Here is a 17,836-nt window from a genome sequence, read left to right on the forward strand (position 1 = left end):
CACCATTGCAGTTCTCTTGCATGGAACTGGGCCCATTTTACTGCCGGTATGCAGGAGGTTAGGGACCCCAATACTGACATGGCCTTTCTCAAAGTCATCTCTGGTTTTGTTAATGTTGTTATAATCATCTGCTTGATTTTTTTCCTTTTTCTTCTGGGAGGTGACATTCCTGCGCCACGGAGTCTACCATTATCCCCAGGAAATTCTGAACCATTGCTGGCTCTAGTTTGGATTTCTTGAGGTTTAATTGCCATCCCAGTGTCTGTAGAATGTCCATCACTATTCTGACCTGCTCCTGACAGTGAGAAAAGTTCTTCCCTACAATCAGGAAGTCGTCCAGGTAGGGTATTATCAGAGTGTCCTTTTCTCGGAGATGTGCTGTGACCTCTGCAATCAGCTTTGTAAATACCCGTGGGGCTGTTGCTATCCCAAAGGGCAGAGCCCTGTACTGAAAGTGACGCAACTGGGACCCCATCTGAACTGCCACTCTGAGAAACTGACGATCTTGTTGTCTGATTGGGATGTGATAATAAGCGCCCTTGAAGTCGAGGACGGACATGTAACAGTGGGGATATAGAAGCTTCACCGCTGATTTTATGGTTTCCATCTTGAATGATGGTATTACAAGAAATTTGTTGAGGCCTTTTAAATTTATTATTGTCCTCCAGGAATGGTCTGGTTTTTTTATGAGAAAAAGAGGGGAATAAAATCTTTCCCTCCTTTCCTCTATAGGAACCTCTTCCAAGACGTGCTTGTCTAGGAGTGATGTTACGTTACTTCCCCCTCCAGACTGTCTTGTTTCTCTTGGGAGGACTGTACCGGAATCTGCATATATCCTTTTGGAGGCCAGTGGTGGAATTTTAGTTTTAGGCCTGATCCTACAATCTGCCGGATCCATATGCTGGATGAGATCCTCTCCCAGGCTGGAAGGAAGTGAGCCTCCCTCCCACCTGAGAAGGACCGTCACTGGGATGGTTTCTTGGTGTCTCTGGGGGACTTGCCAAAATAGAAGCCCTTTCCTCCCCTGGGTCGCTTGTCCAGGTTGCTACTGTCTCGGTCTCTATACTGCTGTCTTTGGAATTTTTGGCCTTTCCGAAAGGAGCGACGAAAGGGCAGAAATGGCTGTTTCGGAAGTTTTTCTTTTGTCCCCGGCTTTCTCTAATACCTCGTCTAATGCCGGTCCGAACAGGAAGTTCCCCTCACAAGGCAAAGAGCAAAGCTTCATCTTTGCCTGTGTATCGCCTGGCCAGCATTTAAGCCATACGGCACGGCGTCCAGTGTTGGCTAAAGCTGCTGATTTTGCTGCCAGTCTAGCCTAGTCTGCTGATGCTTCAGCTAGCAACACTGCCGCTGCTCTCATGGTTGGTATTGCCTCTAGGACAGTCTCTCTGGGAACTTTTTGCTCTACCTGTTCCTCCAGGTTGTCTATCCAGACTTTTAAGGATCTGGCTACACAAGTGGCCGCGATAGCTGGCCTTAGTGCTCCTGCCGAGGCTTCCCATGCCGTTTTCAGGGAACTATCCACTTTCCTGTCCAGAGGTTCTTTTAGAGAACCTAGGTCCTCGAATGGCAGGGTTGATTTCCTGGCAACCTTTGAGACTGCCACATCAATCTTTGGCGCTCTATCCCAAGATGAGCACGCCTCCTCCTCAAATGGATACCTTCTTTTTAGGGAGGTGGTTATCTGGGACTTTTTCTCCGGTTTTTGCCATTCCCTTTTAATCAGTTCTTGTAATTGTTCATTAATAGGGAATGACCTCAGTTTTCTCTTCTGTAGACCACTGAACATAAGTTCCTGGGCTGTCTTTTTAGCCTTCTCATCTACCAGCCCCATGGTAGAGCGAACGGCTTTTATAAGCCTATCCGTAGCCTCTGCTGGAAATGCATCCTCCTCCTCTGAGCTACTATCTGAGCAGCGAGCTGTTTCTGAGTCCCCCTCAGACTCCGAGGAATCTCTTTGGGATGCTACTGAAGGGCTGGATCTGTCCCTAGATCTGGCATCTGTGTCGGCTGTCTGTAATGCTTTTACGGACTTAGAGACCTCGGACTGGATCAGAGATCTTTGGCTGTCCGTAAAGGAGGGTGTTTCCTCCGCCACCGTCCTATTGATACACTCCTGACAGTCTTTTATCCCAAGATGTCTTTAAACGCTTTTTACATAAGGGACACTCATTTTTAGTTTTTCCCTTATATTTTTTGGGGACCTCCTATACTCCACCCCGCAATGTATGTAAGAAAAGAGGGGAGAGGCAGAGATAAGAGAAGAGAAAAGAACAGACATTAGCGTGCTGGACTTTCTCGCAGTTCACTCACCACTCGGACGCTTTCAAAGTATGGGTACCGGATCCGGAGGTTGGCTGGTTTTCTCCGTGTCTCCCAATGAGACTAGGGACCCCTCCTTGGTATGGCGATCCGTCCGTACGCTGTCCGAGCGGCTTCTGCCACGGCGGGACTGGCTCTTTTCACTTGAGTGAGACCGCCTCTCCTGCATCTCTTGCTGTGGCATCAAATGCTCTGGTGAAAAGCTCTCCATCATACACACTACCACGTAACAAGAGTAGTCACCTTCAACCTGGCCTGGTTTAGTGACACAGGGCAGCACTTCTGGCTCGTTTAAATAGATTCACCTTTTTTTTTTAAATGAATCACCTGGTTGATCCTGCTATTATTGGTCGCTTCATTAATCATGATTGATTACCAGGCTGATCGTACCTGCACCACTTCCGGTGCATGTTATGCAATCAATTACCTGGTTTATCCTGCGCCTGTCAGCGTGACCCTGCGCTATATACTTATGCCTAAGCGCGCACCTGGCAACCACTTCCGGTGCGCGCTTTTTAATCCACCATTTACCTGGTTGATCCTGCCTCTGCCAGAGCACTGCGCGCGCACCCGGACCTTACTTCCGGTGCGCGCTGCTGTTGTTCCAGGCGCGCATCCGGTCACCACTTCCGGTGCGCGGCGCCTCTTTCGGTCCCCCTTCCCCTTAGCTCCTGTGTAATGTTCCGAGTGCTGCCGCCGGGTATCTTGCGCATGCGCGTACCCACCAATTCCAGCACGCGACGCCGGCTGAGGAGCTCACAGCGCCGGGAATTCCAGACCACGGACTCCAGGAGGCAGCGCCGCACTCACCTCCAACGCCAGATGTCCCCTTAGTGCTCCGGACACCGCTCCATACCTGCTCTGCCGCACTCACCTCCATGTAGCATCAGGTACTGCCAGGGAGGAGACCTGCTCTTCATGCTCGACAGGGAGGGCCCCAAAACCCTCCGAGGAGCTTACCTAGCCCGGGCACCGATGTGCCTCACGGGCTGCATGGCCACCTTTGGTCAACAGAGGGGGCACCAAAAGGTGACCCCCGTGGACAGCAGGATTTCTAACTCGACAGGGGGGGGGGAAGCGCCACCTGCGGCCCCCGTGGAGAATCTTCACCCGGGCGTTTGCCTCACGGGCTGTGGCCATGCTTCGCTCAGGGGGGGCATGGTATACATTGACCCCCGAGGCGACTACCGGTACCTGGTGACGGGTGCAGCAGACCAGCGCCTGCCCAAATCCACCCGACCCAGGCCCGGGCATCCTCTTCTATCTTCATCAGAAGTCTTCCATCTTGAGGGTTCCCCGTCAAGGACAGGAAACCAACTGATGTGGAGAGAGGAGCCGCCCCTTTTATCTTGAAGGTTTCCTGTCCTTGATGGGCAGATCCCCTCTCTCGTGGTGCCGTCATGTATGATGGAAAAAACTAAATCTCCGAGCACTACAAATACTCTGAGGTCACCCAAGCATGCTCGGGAAATCTTGAATAACGAGTATATTCGCTCATCACTACTTATGAGCACCTTACCTGTCCATATGACATTTTCTATTTCCTCTGAACCATAATACCTTAATGTATTGCCCTTTAGTGGTGCACCCTTAATGTGAAACTTTCACAGTCTTTAAAGTTTAATTTAGGGGGTTTCAAAAAATTAATATATGTAAAATATATTTTCGGGAAAAAAAAACAGATTGTGCATGTTAGTTTTTAACAATGATCCAGAATGCATGTTTATGGGTAAACGAGAGATAGGCGACTCTTGTGTATATGGCAACATGACAGGGTCTGATTTGAGGCATCCCAATTCTTATATTTATAGCAGATATCAGAGAACACTTTATTACATTACAAAAGAATGCAAACAGAAAAATGCAACAAGACACTTGTTCTTTGTAACTAAAAGGAGGGAGGGATGTTCTACTTCTGGGTTAACTGTCAAAAAAAAAAAAAAAAACACCACATTTACCACCTGGATCAGCATGGCTCCTGCAATGTCAGTGTTCTGGTCATGTGACATTGACTGCAGTGGTCAAGTGTGAGAACAATCAGAGTGGCTGCTGCTCAGCTGCAGAAGGCTTAGTTTTTTTGTCTGATGGAAGAGTGCTAATTGTTACCCAACGTAACTGCTGCAGCCAATGTCATATTACCGCTGGAGTGGGGCCAGCCGGGAGACAATTATAAGGTGTGTGTGTGTGTGTGTGTGTGTGTGTGTGTGTGTGTGTGTGTGTGTGTGTGTGTGTGTGTGTGTGTGTGTATATATCGTATTTTTCGGACTATAAGACGCACCGGACTATCGGACTATAAGGCGCACCCAGGTTTTAGAGGTGGAAAATAGGGGAAAAAAAATATTTGCAGCAAAAAAATGTGGTAAAATATTTAATAACATAAATAACATACTATTATATGTGGTGTTATTACATATAATAGTATGTTATTATGTTGGAAGCTGCAGGACCAGTGTGGTGTCTGTACAGTACTATATGAAGATGCTGGAGGGTGAGTATAAGAATGGGGGCACAGGGCTGATATTGAAAGCACCACTCCAGCAATGCAAAATAGCACTGGAGTGCTGCTTTAAAATCCCATGGGAGAACTATAACTCCCAGCATGTCCTGCAGATCCTATGACATGCTGGGAGTTATAGTTCACCACAGGAGTGTCAGAGTGCTTTATTGTGTTTTGTAAAGACTAACCTCTTAATTGTGGCAGCCTGCCAGCCACTGTGGTGAGGTAAAAGCATCCCATGACTGCACACAGAGCCCTCCCTCTTGTTGCCTCTCCACTAGAATCTGCTGGCTTCCTCAAAACCTGTGCTGTGGAGAGCCTGAAGGACCTGTGATGATGTCAAGAAGAGGGAGGGCTCTGAGCAGCCATGTGATGCTCCAGCCCGCCCACTCCTGACATCACACAGGTCCTATTTGTGCACAGCACTCGGGATCCAGGCATGGCAGGCAGCTATACAGCGATCTCCTCTCCGCTCTGGCCCCTGCTGCTGCTGCCTCCTCCCCAGGACTCACAAATCTCCCTAGCTGCTGCAGGAATCAGCGCTGAGGAAGCCATGCGTGTCCCTGCTTAAGTGCAGTATTCATTTGCTGCTCCCAGCTCACCGCTCAGCTGATCGGTGGGCGGGGAGCCGCTAATGAATATTCACTGCACTTAATCATAGGGACCACGTGGTTTTCCCAGCGCCGATTCTGGGCAGCGGGGACATCCTGAAGTGGGATAACAGTGCGATCCCACTCACTGCTGCCCCCCTCCCCACATGCTACATCCGTACCTTAAGACGCACCCACACTTTCCTCCCAAATTTGGAGGAAAAAAGGTGCGTCTTATGGTCGGAAAAATACGGTGTATATATATATATGTATATATATATATATATATATATATATATATATATATATATATATATATATATATATATATATATATATATATATATATATATATATATATATATATATATGTGTATATATATATATATATATATATATATATATATATATATATATATATATATATATGTATATATATATATATATATATATATATATATATGTGTATATATATATATATATATATATATATATATATATATATATATATGTATATATATATATATATATATATGTGTATATATATATATATATATATATATATATATATGTGTATATATATATATATATATATATATATATATATATACACATACACAGTAATGTGCAAAAGGTTTAGGCAGGTGTTGGAAAAAATGCTGCAAAGTAAGTGGATTGAAAAACAGAAGTGCTACTTTATTTTTATAAATTTTATAAATTAATTCTTCTGGGTACACTTGCAGAGTTTTTCTTAATGACATCTGCATGAAAGTTGTCCCAAACATCCTTCTGCCTTCATGTAATCCCACACAGACTCGATGTGGAGATCTGGGCTCTGTGGGCGACATATAACTTCCAGGCCTCCTTCCTTAGGGTGAATATAGTTCTTACGGACATTGGCTGTACGTTTTGTGGTGTTGTTCTGCTGCAGAATAAATTTGCAGAATAAAGGAGTTGCCTCCCTGATAGTATTGCATGATGGATAAGAATCCAATATCATTTCACATTGAGGGCATCATTGATCCTGACGAAATCTTCAACTCCATTTGCAGGAATGCAACCTTAAAGGGAACCTGTAAGCAGGATTGTGCTCAGTAACCTACACACAGTATCAGGTCAGCGTCGTTATACTGATTACAATGATACCTTGGTTGATGAAATCCGTCTTGTGGTTGTTTCTTAACCTTTATTTTCAGTTTTGTGTTAATGTGCTCGTGTCCTAAGGCGGGATTCATGTATGTGGTGCTCTGATTATACATTCATAATGCAGACTGCTAGTTTCCATAATGAATATCTGTACATACTGAAGAAAAAAAACCTTCTGCAGGTGGGACCCAGCCGTGGCACCTGCCTGCAGCATAATCGCACGTTTGCTGTGTTAATAATAAATGTGCTTGAGGTTATCAGGATAGTATATATAAAAACCTGCACAGTAGAAGCTATCGGTGTGTATAGAGGTGATCCGATAGCTGCTATTGCACAGGCGGTGTCATCTTGCTAAAGAAAAAAAAAAATCATTATAAAGCAACCCCCACCATGCTTCACTGTTGCCTGCAGACATTCAGATGCTTGTAGTTGAGTCCCACTGGTTGCTTCCAAGTCTTAGCCAATGGCACTCATGGACATCTTCCAGTTTTGAAGGGAAGTATGATGTGTCTTTCATTTGCTGCACTAAGTTTCCAAGGCAGACCAGTGCGTCTACAGTCCTCAATGTTGCCCAGTTTGTGATGCTTCTGATATAATAATAAAAAAATAAAAAAAAGCTGGACCAGCACATAACGAGAACTTCTTTGAAATGTTTACTTGGGAGAAACTTGCTGAAGCAGGATAATATCTTAGTCTTGGTGCTGTGCTCGGTATTACCATGGTGTGTGACAGGACCCTGCTACAAAAGGTGAGGTTGTGGATGACAGAGTTTGGCTATTCCTCACCCAGTGTTACAAAGTTTTTTCAGTTAATAACACATTTCAGCCTACATATTAAAATAATGATAATTATCACCTGGTTGGTATAATTGGTTACTCATACATGATACTCCTACATCTGACCATAATCCTACAAAACTCCTGACTTTGTGCAATTGTATCAAGAAGAATTGGTGAAGTTTTGAAGACAAGGCTGCTCCCACCATATATATTGATGTGATTTAGATTTCCCGTGTTCTTTTACTTTGCTAATGGATACAAATATAATTATTAACACTTATTTTTACATGCATGATTACTTTGCAGGATTCCCCACACGTCTAGAACTTTTGCACAGTACAATATGTTATATGGAGCACTTAAGAGATTAAGGTGTTGTACAGTAACGGACAACCCCTTAATAAAAAGGTCACCTTGTATTCAGGAAAAAACTCTTTGTATCCCCCTTTCAGTAGGTACACCTCTGGATAATATAGACTTGGATAGTCGTTCCTGGCACGATCTTCTTCTCTCAAGAAGCGACACCTTTGAGGAAGCAATAAGACAGGCAAATCTAAGGAAGTATCAAACTTCTGTAAGGCTTAAGATAAAGGATTACCTACCCCTTGGTAGTGGAGTATGTAGAGCTAGAATAGTGTCCAAAAACCACAAGATAAAACTGAAAAATACCATGTTACAGAGGTTGTGATGCTTGGCTTGTACAGGTGAGATATTAGTGTGCCCATACAGGTAGCAATAGTGCGCTAAAGTTTCTAATGGGCAAAAAATACCAACATTTACCACATGTCTACTTTACATCAGCATCAATTTTGAAACTTATTTTTTCCTTGTCACGATGTTAGAAGGCCTAAAAGTTTTGCAGCAATTTTCAAATTTTTTTTCATTGAAATTTACAAAACCTACATTTTTTTTTTTTTTTTTTTAGGGACTACTTCCCTTTTGAAGTGACTTTGATGAGTATATTTGTCAGGAAACTTGTAAACAAGACCCCATTTTAAAAACTACACCCCTCAATGTATTCAAAACCGCTTTCAGAAAGTTTGTTAACCCGTCAGGTTCTTCACAGGAATTTACGTAAGCTGGAACAAAATAAAATAAAGCAAAATGCTGCTTTAGCCCCAAATATCACGTTTACTATGGTGTAAAAGAAAATGGACCCCACAATTTGTTGTGCAATTTCTCCTGAGTATGCAGATACCCCACATGTGGTCTGAAACTACAGTTTGGGGGCAAGGATTGTGGATGCAGTGTTGCATTTGCAGAGCCCTCGAAGTGCCAAAACAGTAGAAACCCTTCCACAAGTGACCCAAATTTGAAAACTATACCTCTCAAGGAATTATTTTACAGGTGCGATGACCATCTTGAATCCAAAGGTGCTTCTCAGAATTTTAGAATATTGGGCCATGAAAACTAAATGTGTTTTTTTCCTCAACAAATATGTTGATTTAGCCCCAAAACGTCTCATTTTTACAATGGTAAAAAGAGAAAATAGACCCCACAATTTGTTGTACAATATTTCCTGAAAACACAAACCCCATAGGTGGGTAGAAACTACAGTTTGGAAAACAGAAGGGCTCAGAAGAGAAGGTGCACCATTTTAACTTTTGGAGTGCAATTTTTTGGTTAGAGCAGATTGTGAAAGCCAGTCACTCTAGAAGAGCTAGTGAAGTGCCGAAACAGCAGAAATACCAGACAAGTGACCCCGTTTTGGAAACTAAAACCCTCAAGCATTTCACATCCAGGTGATTAAAATGTATTTATAAAACAAGCTATGAGTCATTTGCCTACATTTTTGGACCTCTTTCAGTTGAGAACTCGCAGTGAAACACCAGTATAATGCGCTTTTCTGCCACTGATGGAACCAAAGGACACTTGAGAAAATAACTCAACACATCTTCTGCTCGGTGAAGATTCAAAGCGCCCTGTGAAGATTGCAGAATTTAAAAGACAATATGTACAAGCCGAAACAATGACTATACTGGTAGCAAACTGCATTTTATTTCATTTTGCACTTCACAAATAAAGGAAAAGATAAGCTTTAAAGAGGTATCCTGACAGGTATGGCATATCTCAATTGCAGGTCCCACCTCTAAAGGCTGAGTCACACATAACGATATTGTTAACGATATCGTTGCAACGTCACGCTTTTGGTGATGTAAGCAACAATCCCGCTAACGATCTCGTTATGTGTGACAGCGACCAACAATCAGGCCCCTGCTGGGAGATCGTTGGTCGATGGGAATGATCAGGACCTTTTTTGGTCGCTGATCACCCGCTGGATCGGTGTGTGTCACGCCGATCCAGCGATGTGTTCACTTGTAACCTGGGTAAATATCGGGTTACTAAGTGCAGGGCCACGCTTAGTAACCCGATATTTACCCTGGTTACCATTGTAAAAGTTAAAAAAAAAAAAAACAGTACATACTCACATTCTGATGTCTGTCACGTCCCCCGGCGTCCACAGGGTTGACTGTCAGCGCCGGCCGTAAAGCAGAGCACAGCGGTGACATCACCGCTGTGCTCTGCTTTAAGGCCGGCGCTGACACATTCAGTGCAGGGAAGCTCTCGGCAGCAGCGCGTGCATTACCAGCGCTCCTGCCGAAAGCAGTTTTAACCCTGTGGACGCCAGGAGACGTGACAGACATCAGAAGGTGAGTATGTAGTGTTTTTTTTTTTTTTTAACTTTTACAATGGTAACCAGGGTAAATATCGGGTTACTAAGCGCGGCCCTGCACTTTGTAACCCGATGTTTACCCTGGTTACCCGGGTGCTGCAGGGGGACTTCGGCATCGTTGAAGACAGTTTCAATGATGCCGAAGTCGTTCCCCTGATCGTTGGTCGCTGGAGAGAGCTGTCTGTGTGACAGCTCCCCAGCGACCACACAACGACTTACCAACGATCACGGCCAGGTCGTATCGCTGGTTGTGATCGATGGTAAGTCGTTTAGTGTAACGGTACCTTAAGACCTCCATATATCTTAAGTATGTGGCCCCCAGAGATATAAGATAAGGATCTAAGATTTGGATTACCCCTTTTATATACCTTCAAAAGGAGTATCAGACAAAAAATACCATAATTGCTAAAAAAGTGATCAGTTGCGGAGCAGGCAAGGTGTTTCTTCACAAGCGAGAAGGTATTGCACCTTTTATCTTTAGGCTATATTTACAAAACAAGTGAAAATAAATAACATAACTTCAAGTTCCATCCTTCTGAAATAGGAAACATTTCTCAACATGCAGCTATATGGTCCCCGCCCAAAGAACAATCCCATTAAAAAACAAAACAAAACAAAACTAATGTTCGAAAGAACAGAGCTTTTTAAAGTCAGTATGAAAAATATTTGAAGAGTGCAAGAAATCTGAACAATTCCCAACTGCAGAAAGAGCTCCCCAAATAGCAGCACTTCACCTGGATATGGCCCCCTTCAAATTCATACGGATAGCGGCAATCAACGATGTAGAATGTCTCCACAAGACTGTTGAATTCACCGTTAATTAAGGCCGCCATCTAGTGTTAAAACAATGAACATCATGCAATAATGTATTTCCTTACATTTTAACAATAAGGATATAAAAACAGCTCAGCTAGGCTATTATAAGCCTGTCTGTTGACCAGCTTGACAAATCGGCAGAATTGTGAATGCAGCTCTGGAGTACAAGTTGTAAATCAGGATCAGATCAACATAAGTAATATATTTACAAAACCACTCAACTTTCTGGAGTAGAGTAGATGAACATACACTTCTCATTCTATGCAGAACTGTGAATAAATGAGTGAAGGCAACATTCCCTATCCTAAGTATATGCACTGCATTACATGAAAACTATACTTACAGTCTCAGCTGTTATGTAGCGGAGATCCTGGTGACGTCCCATCACAGTAGGCAAAGCATAAACCTGCAGAAAAGTACTCTAGTGAAACACTAGCAGCTGTGATGAGAATTGGCAGACAATTTTGCCTTAATGAAGCGATCTGCATCCGCTGTTCCTGGCCATCTTATGCTAGCCATATTCTGATACCAGTATGGCAACACTGATGGGTAAGGGAAGTTCAGTCTTTAAAAAATAAATATAATCTCAAAGTGGAAATGTATCCAAATATTGGGAAATATTTATGTTGTTCGCTAGAAAAACTATTTTATAGCATAAAAAGTAAAACTTTTTTATTTTGCAAAGTTTATCAAAACACTTTAAAAAGTTATATGCACACGTTAAGCACTTGGTGCTGCAGAAGTTTCTGCATCCCTTGGGAGGAAAAAATAGGTGCATTTTTTTATTTTTGGCTGATTTTTCCCCACTCATTAGTACGGGTGAAATGTACAGCAAAGACAAAAAGTTTGCATGCTGCAGATTTAAATCTGTTTTTCAAATCTAAAATAAAAAATTAAAAGTAAAAAATAAGCAACGTGTGGATGAGACTTCAGGATTCGCATTCACTTGGCTGGCATCAGGAAACCCTTAAGGCTTTGTGACAAATCTGAAATGTGTGCACAGGCCCTAAGAATACAAGCAAAGGCCAGAAAAAAATGTAATAGAAGTTACTAGTTGCCTTTTGTAGGAGGAAACTTTTCACTATTATACTGAAACGGAGATTATTTTGGGCAGTATTGATGCAAAAAATGTTTTGCTGTGTTTAATACAGTCCAATGTTAATGTATATAAAGTCACCTTTGAAAAGTCTCCAATTAGCTGTCTGTGACTGTAATCCTCATCCAACGCCTTTGTAATATCCACATCACACAGAGAAAGTGTCTTCTTAAGAGAGGAGCCCTAACAAAGTGTAAGACAAATCACACAAGCAATAAAAAAGTAGTTAGCAATAAATAGTGTCAGCACTTCATTACCATTCATAATGCAAGCAGCAGTAAAGGGTAAAAGAATGGATAATATTCTTAAACGATGTGTAATGGCTAACATCCCATTGTGAGTAATTATGTGTGTCACTTTGGAGGAACATTGCAGCAGGTACACTTGGATATTGAAATTACAGTTGCAATTCTTCTGGAATACTAAGTTTCCTTGTATCTAAATGCAATAGCTGATATATGATGATCTTGACAAGGAACCATTATAGGTCTTGTATCCTGCAGGTTTCTCCAGATTTCCCCTCGGCCTCCTCCTAATTTACAGTTGTCTCTGAGCTGGTGAAGACTAGCTGCTATGATGTGTTCCATTCACAGCACAAACAAAAATGAGGCACTCCTGCTCCTCTGTGTCTATGTAGGGCATGTTCAGGATCAACATGGAATGGTTGTGAATACCATCCTGGGTGAAAAACACTTAAGATACACCTTTGAGTTCAGGAGGCAGAGGAAGAAGAGGCTCATAAGTGGATAAAAAGTATCGATTTGTCTGATAAGATATATTACAAAGTTTACTCCATTTGCTTGTGCTACAGATGAAAAGTTTATTGAACTGACAGTGACCATTTAAAAGCATATTTAGAATTGAGAGTCCTCAGTGGTTGATACCTTTTAATGGCTAACTGAAAAGATGGTAACAAATTGCAAGCTTTCGAGACTACTCCGGTCTCTTCATCAGGCATAGACTAAAAGAATCATATATTTATGCACAACACATCACAGAAAAAAAAAAAAAAAGAAAAAAACATGGATAAGACAGGTGACGTGAAGCAGAATTACCATGAGTGATAAACAGTTATGTCCATAAATATTGGGCTAGTTCTTAGATAAGGAATGTTTTATTGTCCTCTGGTTGGGGTCTGGTTCAGTTGTGATGACCCCTCATAGTCTGAGGGGCAAATTCCTTAGTTGATGTACCATGATTATTACCATCTTTTCAGTTAGCCATTAAAAAGGTATCAACCACCGAGGACTCTCAATTCTAAATATTTTTCTATCCACTGGCTAACACGGTACCAAGATACCGTATATACTCGAGTATAAGCCGACCCCCCTAATTTTGCCACAAAAAACTGGGAAAACTTATTGACTCGAGTATAAGCCTAGGGTGGAAAATGCAGCAGCTACCGGTGAATTTCAAAAATAAAAATAGATGCTCCATACCGTTCATTATGGCCCCATAGATGCTCCATATAAAGCGGTGCCACATATAATGCTCTGCACCGTTCATTATGGCCCCATAGATGCTCCACATAAAGCTGTGCCATATATAATGCTCTGCACCGTTCATTATGGCCCCATAGATGCTCCATATAAAGCTGTGCCATATATAATGCTCTGCACCGTTCATTATGGCCCCATAGATGCTCCACATAAAGCTGTGCCATATATAAATGCTCTGCACCGTTCATTATGGCCCCATAGATGCTCCATATAAAGCTGTGCCACATGTAATGCTCTGCACCGTTCATTGTGGCCCCATAGATGCTCCACATAAAGCTGTGCCATATATAATGCTCTGCACCGTTCATTATGGCCCCATAGATGCTCCATATAAAGCTGTGCCACATATAATGCTCTGCACCGTTCATTATGGCCCCATAGATGCTCCATAGAAAGCTGTGCCATATACAATGCTCTGCACCGTTCATTATGGCCCCATAGATGTGCCATAGAAAGCTGTGCCCCATATACAATGCTCTGCACCGTTCATTGTTGCCCCATAGATGTGCCATATAAAGCTGTGCCACATATAATGCTCTGCACCGTTCATTATGGCCCCATAGATGCTCCATATAAAGCTGTGCCACATATAATGCTCTGCACCATTCATTATTGCCCCATAGATGCTCCACATAAAGCTGTGCCACATATAATGCTCTGCACCGTTCATTATGGCCTCATAGATGTGCCATAGAAAGCTGTGCCCCATATACAATGCTCTGCACCGTTCATTGTTGCCCCATAGATGTGCCATAGAAAGCTGTGCCCCATATACAATGCTCTGCACCGTTCATTGTTGCCCCATAGATGTGCCATAGAAAGCTGTGCCCCATATACAATGCTCTGCACCATTCATTGTTGCCCCATAGATGTGCCATAGAAAGCTGTACCCCATCTATAATGCTGCTGCTGCAATAAAAAAAAAAAAAAAAAAAAAAAAAAATGACATACTCACCTCTCTTGCTGCCCGCAGCTCCTCAGCGTCCCGTCTCGGCGTCTCTCCGCACTGACTGTTCAGGCAGAGGGCGGTGCGCAGATTAGTGCGTCATCGCGCTTTCTGACCTGAACAGTCAGAGCAAGAGGACGGGAAGACGGAGCCGTGCCCGGCGTGTGGAACGGGGACAGGTAACTATGTAATACTCACCTGCTCCCGGCGTCCCTGGCTCCTTATCCCGGACAGATGGTCTCCGGGTGCCGCAGCCTCTTACTCTGTCAGCGGTCACCGTTACCATCATTAGAGGAATGAATATGCGGCTCCACCCCTATGGGAGTGGAGTCCATATTCATAACTTTAATGAGCGGTCCCACGTGACCGCCGAACAGGGGACGAGCTGCGGCATCGAAGACGGTGGGACAGGCAGGGGGAGCGCCAGGACTAGGTGAGTATGCGACAGTCCTCTCCCCCTCACCCGCCGACCCCACCGCTGATCATGACTCGAGTACAAGCCGAGAGGGGCACTTTCAGCCCAAAAATTTGGGCTGAAAATCTCTGCTTATACTCGAGTATATACGGTATATATCTTTCCTGCATTTAAAAGCAGTCCTACACATAGATGAATCCTGGTGTCTAATGCGATCATGAAGCCGAGTGTGTAACTACACTGCTCAAAAAAATAAAAGGGAACTCTAAAATCCCACATCCTAGATATCACTGAATGAAATATTCCAGTTGCAAATCTTTATTCATTACATAGTGGAATGTGTTGAGAACAATAAAACCTAAAAATGATCAACGTAAATCACAATTAATATCCCACGGAGGTCTGGAGTTGGAATGATGCTCAAAATCAAAATGGAAAATAAAGTTACAGGCTGATATGCCAGCATATGGTCTCACAAGGGGTCTGAGGATCTCATCTCGGTACCTAATGGCAGTCAGGCTACGTCTGGCGAACACATGGAGGGCTGTGTGGCCCTCCAAAGAAATGCCACCCCACACCATTACTGACCCACTGCCAAACCGGTCATGGTGAAGGATGTTGCAGGCAGCAGATCGCTCTCCATGGCGCCTCCAGACTGTCACATCTGTCACATGTGCTCAGTGTGAACCTGCTTTCATCTGTGAAGAGCACAGGGTGCCAGTGGGGAATTTGCCAATCCTGGTGTTCTGTGGCAAATGCCAATTGTCCTGCACGGTGTTGGGCTGTGAGCATAACCCCCATCTGTGGACGTCAGGCACTCAGACCATCCTCATAGAGTCGGTTTCTAACAGTTTGTGCAGACACATGCACATTTGTGGCCTGCTGGAAATCATCTTGCAGGGCTCTGGCATTGCTCCTCCTGTTCTTCCTCACACTAAGGCTGACGTAGCAGTCCTGCTGCTGGGTTGTTGCCCTCCTATGGCCCCCTTCACATCTCCTGGTGTACTGGCCTGTCTCCTGGTAGCCCCTCCAGCCTCTGGACACTACGCTGACAGACACAGTAAACCTTCTTGCCAAAGCTCGCATTGATGTGCCATTCTGGATGAGCTGCACTACCTGACCCACTTGTGCGGGTTGTAGAGTCCGTCTCATGCTACCATGAGTGTGAAACCACAACCAACATTCAAAAGTGACCAAAACATCAGCCAGAAAGCATTGGTACTGAGATGTGGTCTGTGGTCCCCACCTGCAGAACCACTCCTTTATTGAGTGTGTCTTGATAATTGTCAATAATTTCCATCTGTTGTCTATTTCATTTGCACAACAGCATGTGAAATTGATTGTCAAACAGTGTTGCTTCATAAGTGGACAGTTTGATTTCACAGAAGTTTGATTTACTTGGAGTTATATTCTGTTGTTTAAGTGTTCCCTTTATTTTTTTGAGCTTTTAGATAACCAGTAACTTACTGGTAATGTAGGGCTATGCAGGAGCTCGGTTTCCGAAACATGGAGCATCACCTAACTAGTGCTTACAAATCATTCTGGACAGAAATTAGTCGATTTAGGTTTAGAAAACGGACATTCAAGTTATCCCTTGATATAATAAGAACACATATGTAAGTATATTTACCATCTTTGAGATGTGTCACATTTCGAGCATGAGCTGAGAGTTCTCAGTGATACACTAAACTCCAAAATGTGGCCATAACCCTGAATGCAGGATTTCCTTACCCGTCTTCTTGGTTGGCAGTTTTCATCAGCTTCAGCCTGCAGAGGGCTACTAGTACTGCGCCGCCTTTTCACCTTAACTGGAGTCTCATTTTCGGGCAGTCTTATTGTTCTCTTTAGAACAGGCCGGTCTAGCTTCTCAGGCATAGACGGTGATCTGTAAAGGCGACTTCGGTTCATGGACACCTGCACAATGCAGAAGTTAGATTTCTAACATGTTTGTCTCGCATGGACCAAATGTACAACCCCCCAATACTAGAAATTCAGTCCAGAATAATCTAACATTTGAAAGTGTGCAGAGGTGCTTTAACAAACAAGTATTCAACATTTTAGAAGGCCAGGCTTATTTTGGCCTCAAAAACCTTGAAAAAAAAAAAAAAAAAAAAAAAAAAAAAAAAATCTGCAAAAAAAACTAAGTATTTTCCCCCCATATTACATTTTAATGTACCATATTACTAGCGGTGTCTGTAGGAATATAAAATATGCCATTGTGATTTTTTCTTAAATATAAATTGATTTTCAGTTTTTCCTTCTTTCTTTTTTAAATTGCTGACCTGACCAGTTCTTAGATTGTATGATCATATGACTTGCATAATAAATGTCGTGTCTGCGAATTGAGATACTGATTTGGCTTTTATCCTAAGTCATATTGCACGACTCCTTAGCTTAGAGGGTTGATTGTGACTTGTAGGATCGCTACTTCCAACAGGTGGCGCTATAGAGTTAAGTCCTCTTTTTCTCAGAAGAGGCAATTTGCATATTGCATAATAAAATAATTATTAAAAGCAAATAAACACAAATAGGAGGTGAAGGTTAATAAGGCAGACAATGTAATCAAAATAAAACGACAATGTAAAATGTAGAGGACTAAATGGTAAAGGACTACTAAATGGCACATGTGTACATATAGTAATGCACATACCGCATTTGTTATTACTTACTGGTAGCCTTCTGCCATCTAGTGGCTACTTTTTGAATTGCCTTATTTTGATTCGATTCTGTCCCTCAGCAGCCTCCCCCTTTTTTCTTTGTTGTTTGAATTGAATAATTATTTTATTATACATGCGGATCTTTTAATAAGTATTTATTATTTGTATATATTTGCCTGATAATCTTTAATTATGGAGTAATACTTACATGATTATATTGGCTGGGTCTGTTCACTCCTTTTTCAAATAGGAACTACTTTTTGGTTTACCGGTTTATCGCAATGCTTAGATTGATAGGGGTTAGATTACCGAAACACCTACAAATTCGCTGTTTGAAAAGTGCATAGCGTTAGAGTCTCGTGTTTCCCTTCTGAACAAGTCTTTGTAGAGAACTAGCCC

At 42.9% G+C, this 17,836-nt stretch overlaps 1 protein-coding gene across 3 annotated transcripts in view; it reads right to left on the reverse strand.

The window, feature by feature from the left end:
- The window catches only part of CDC25C (cell division cycle 25C), an 83,825-nt gene that overhangs the window by 5,802 nt on the left and 60,187 nt on the right, over window positions 1–17,836 (reverse strand). For all 3 annotated transcript variants that reach the window (XM_077265548.1, XM_077265546.1, XM_077265547.1), the window contains 6 exons: window positions 16,512–16,694; window positions 12,002–12,103; window positions 11,168–11,230; window positions 10,743–10,841; window positions 9,123–9,256; window positions 7,748–7,859 (listed from right to left, as the gene is read on the reverse strand). In XM_077265548.1, the coding sequence (XP_077121663.1) occupies window positions 7,748–7,859; window positions 9,123–9,256; window positions 10,743–10,841; window positions 11,168–11,230; window positions 12,002–12,103; window positions 16,512–16,694 (693 nt within the window). The remainder of the gene's footprint in view (window positions 1–7,747; window positions 7,860–9,122; window positions 9,257–10,742; window positions 10,842–11,167; window positions 11,231–12,001; window positions 12,104–16,511; window positions 16,695–17,836) is intronic.

Source organism: Ranitomeya variabilis, chromosome 5, assembly GCF_051348905.1.
Source record: "Ranitomeya variabilis isolate aRanVar5 chromosome 5, aRanVar5.hap1, whole genome shotgun sequence".
NCBI lineage: Eukaryota > Metazoa > Chordata > Amphibia > Anura > Dendrobatidae > Ranitomeya > Ranitomeya variabilis.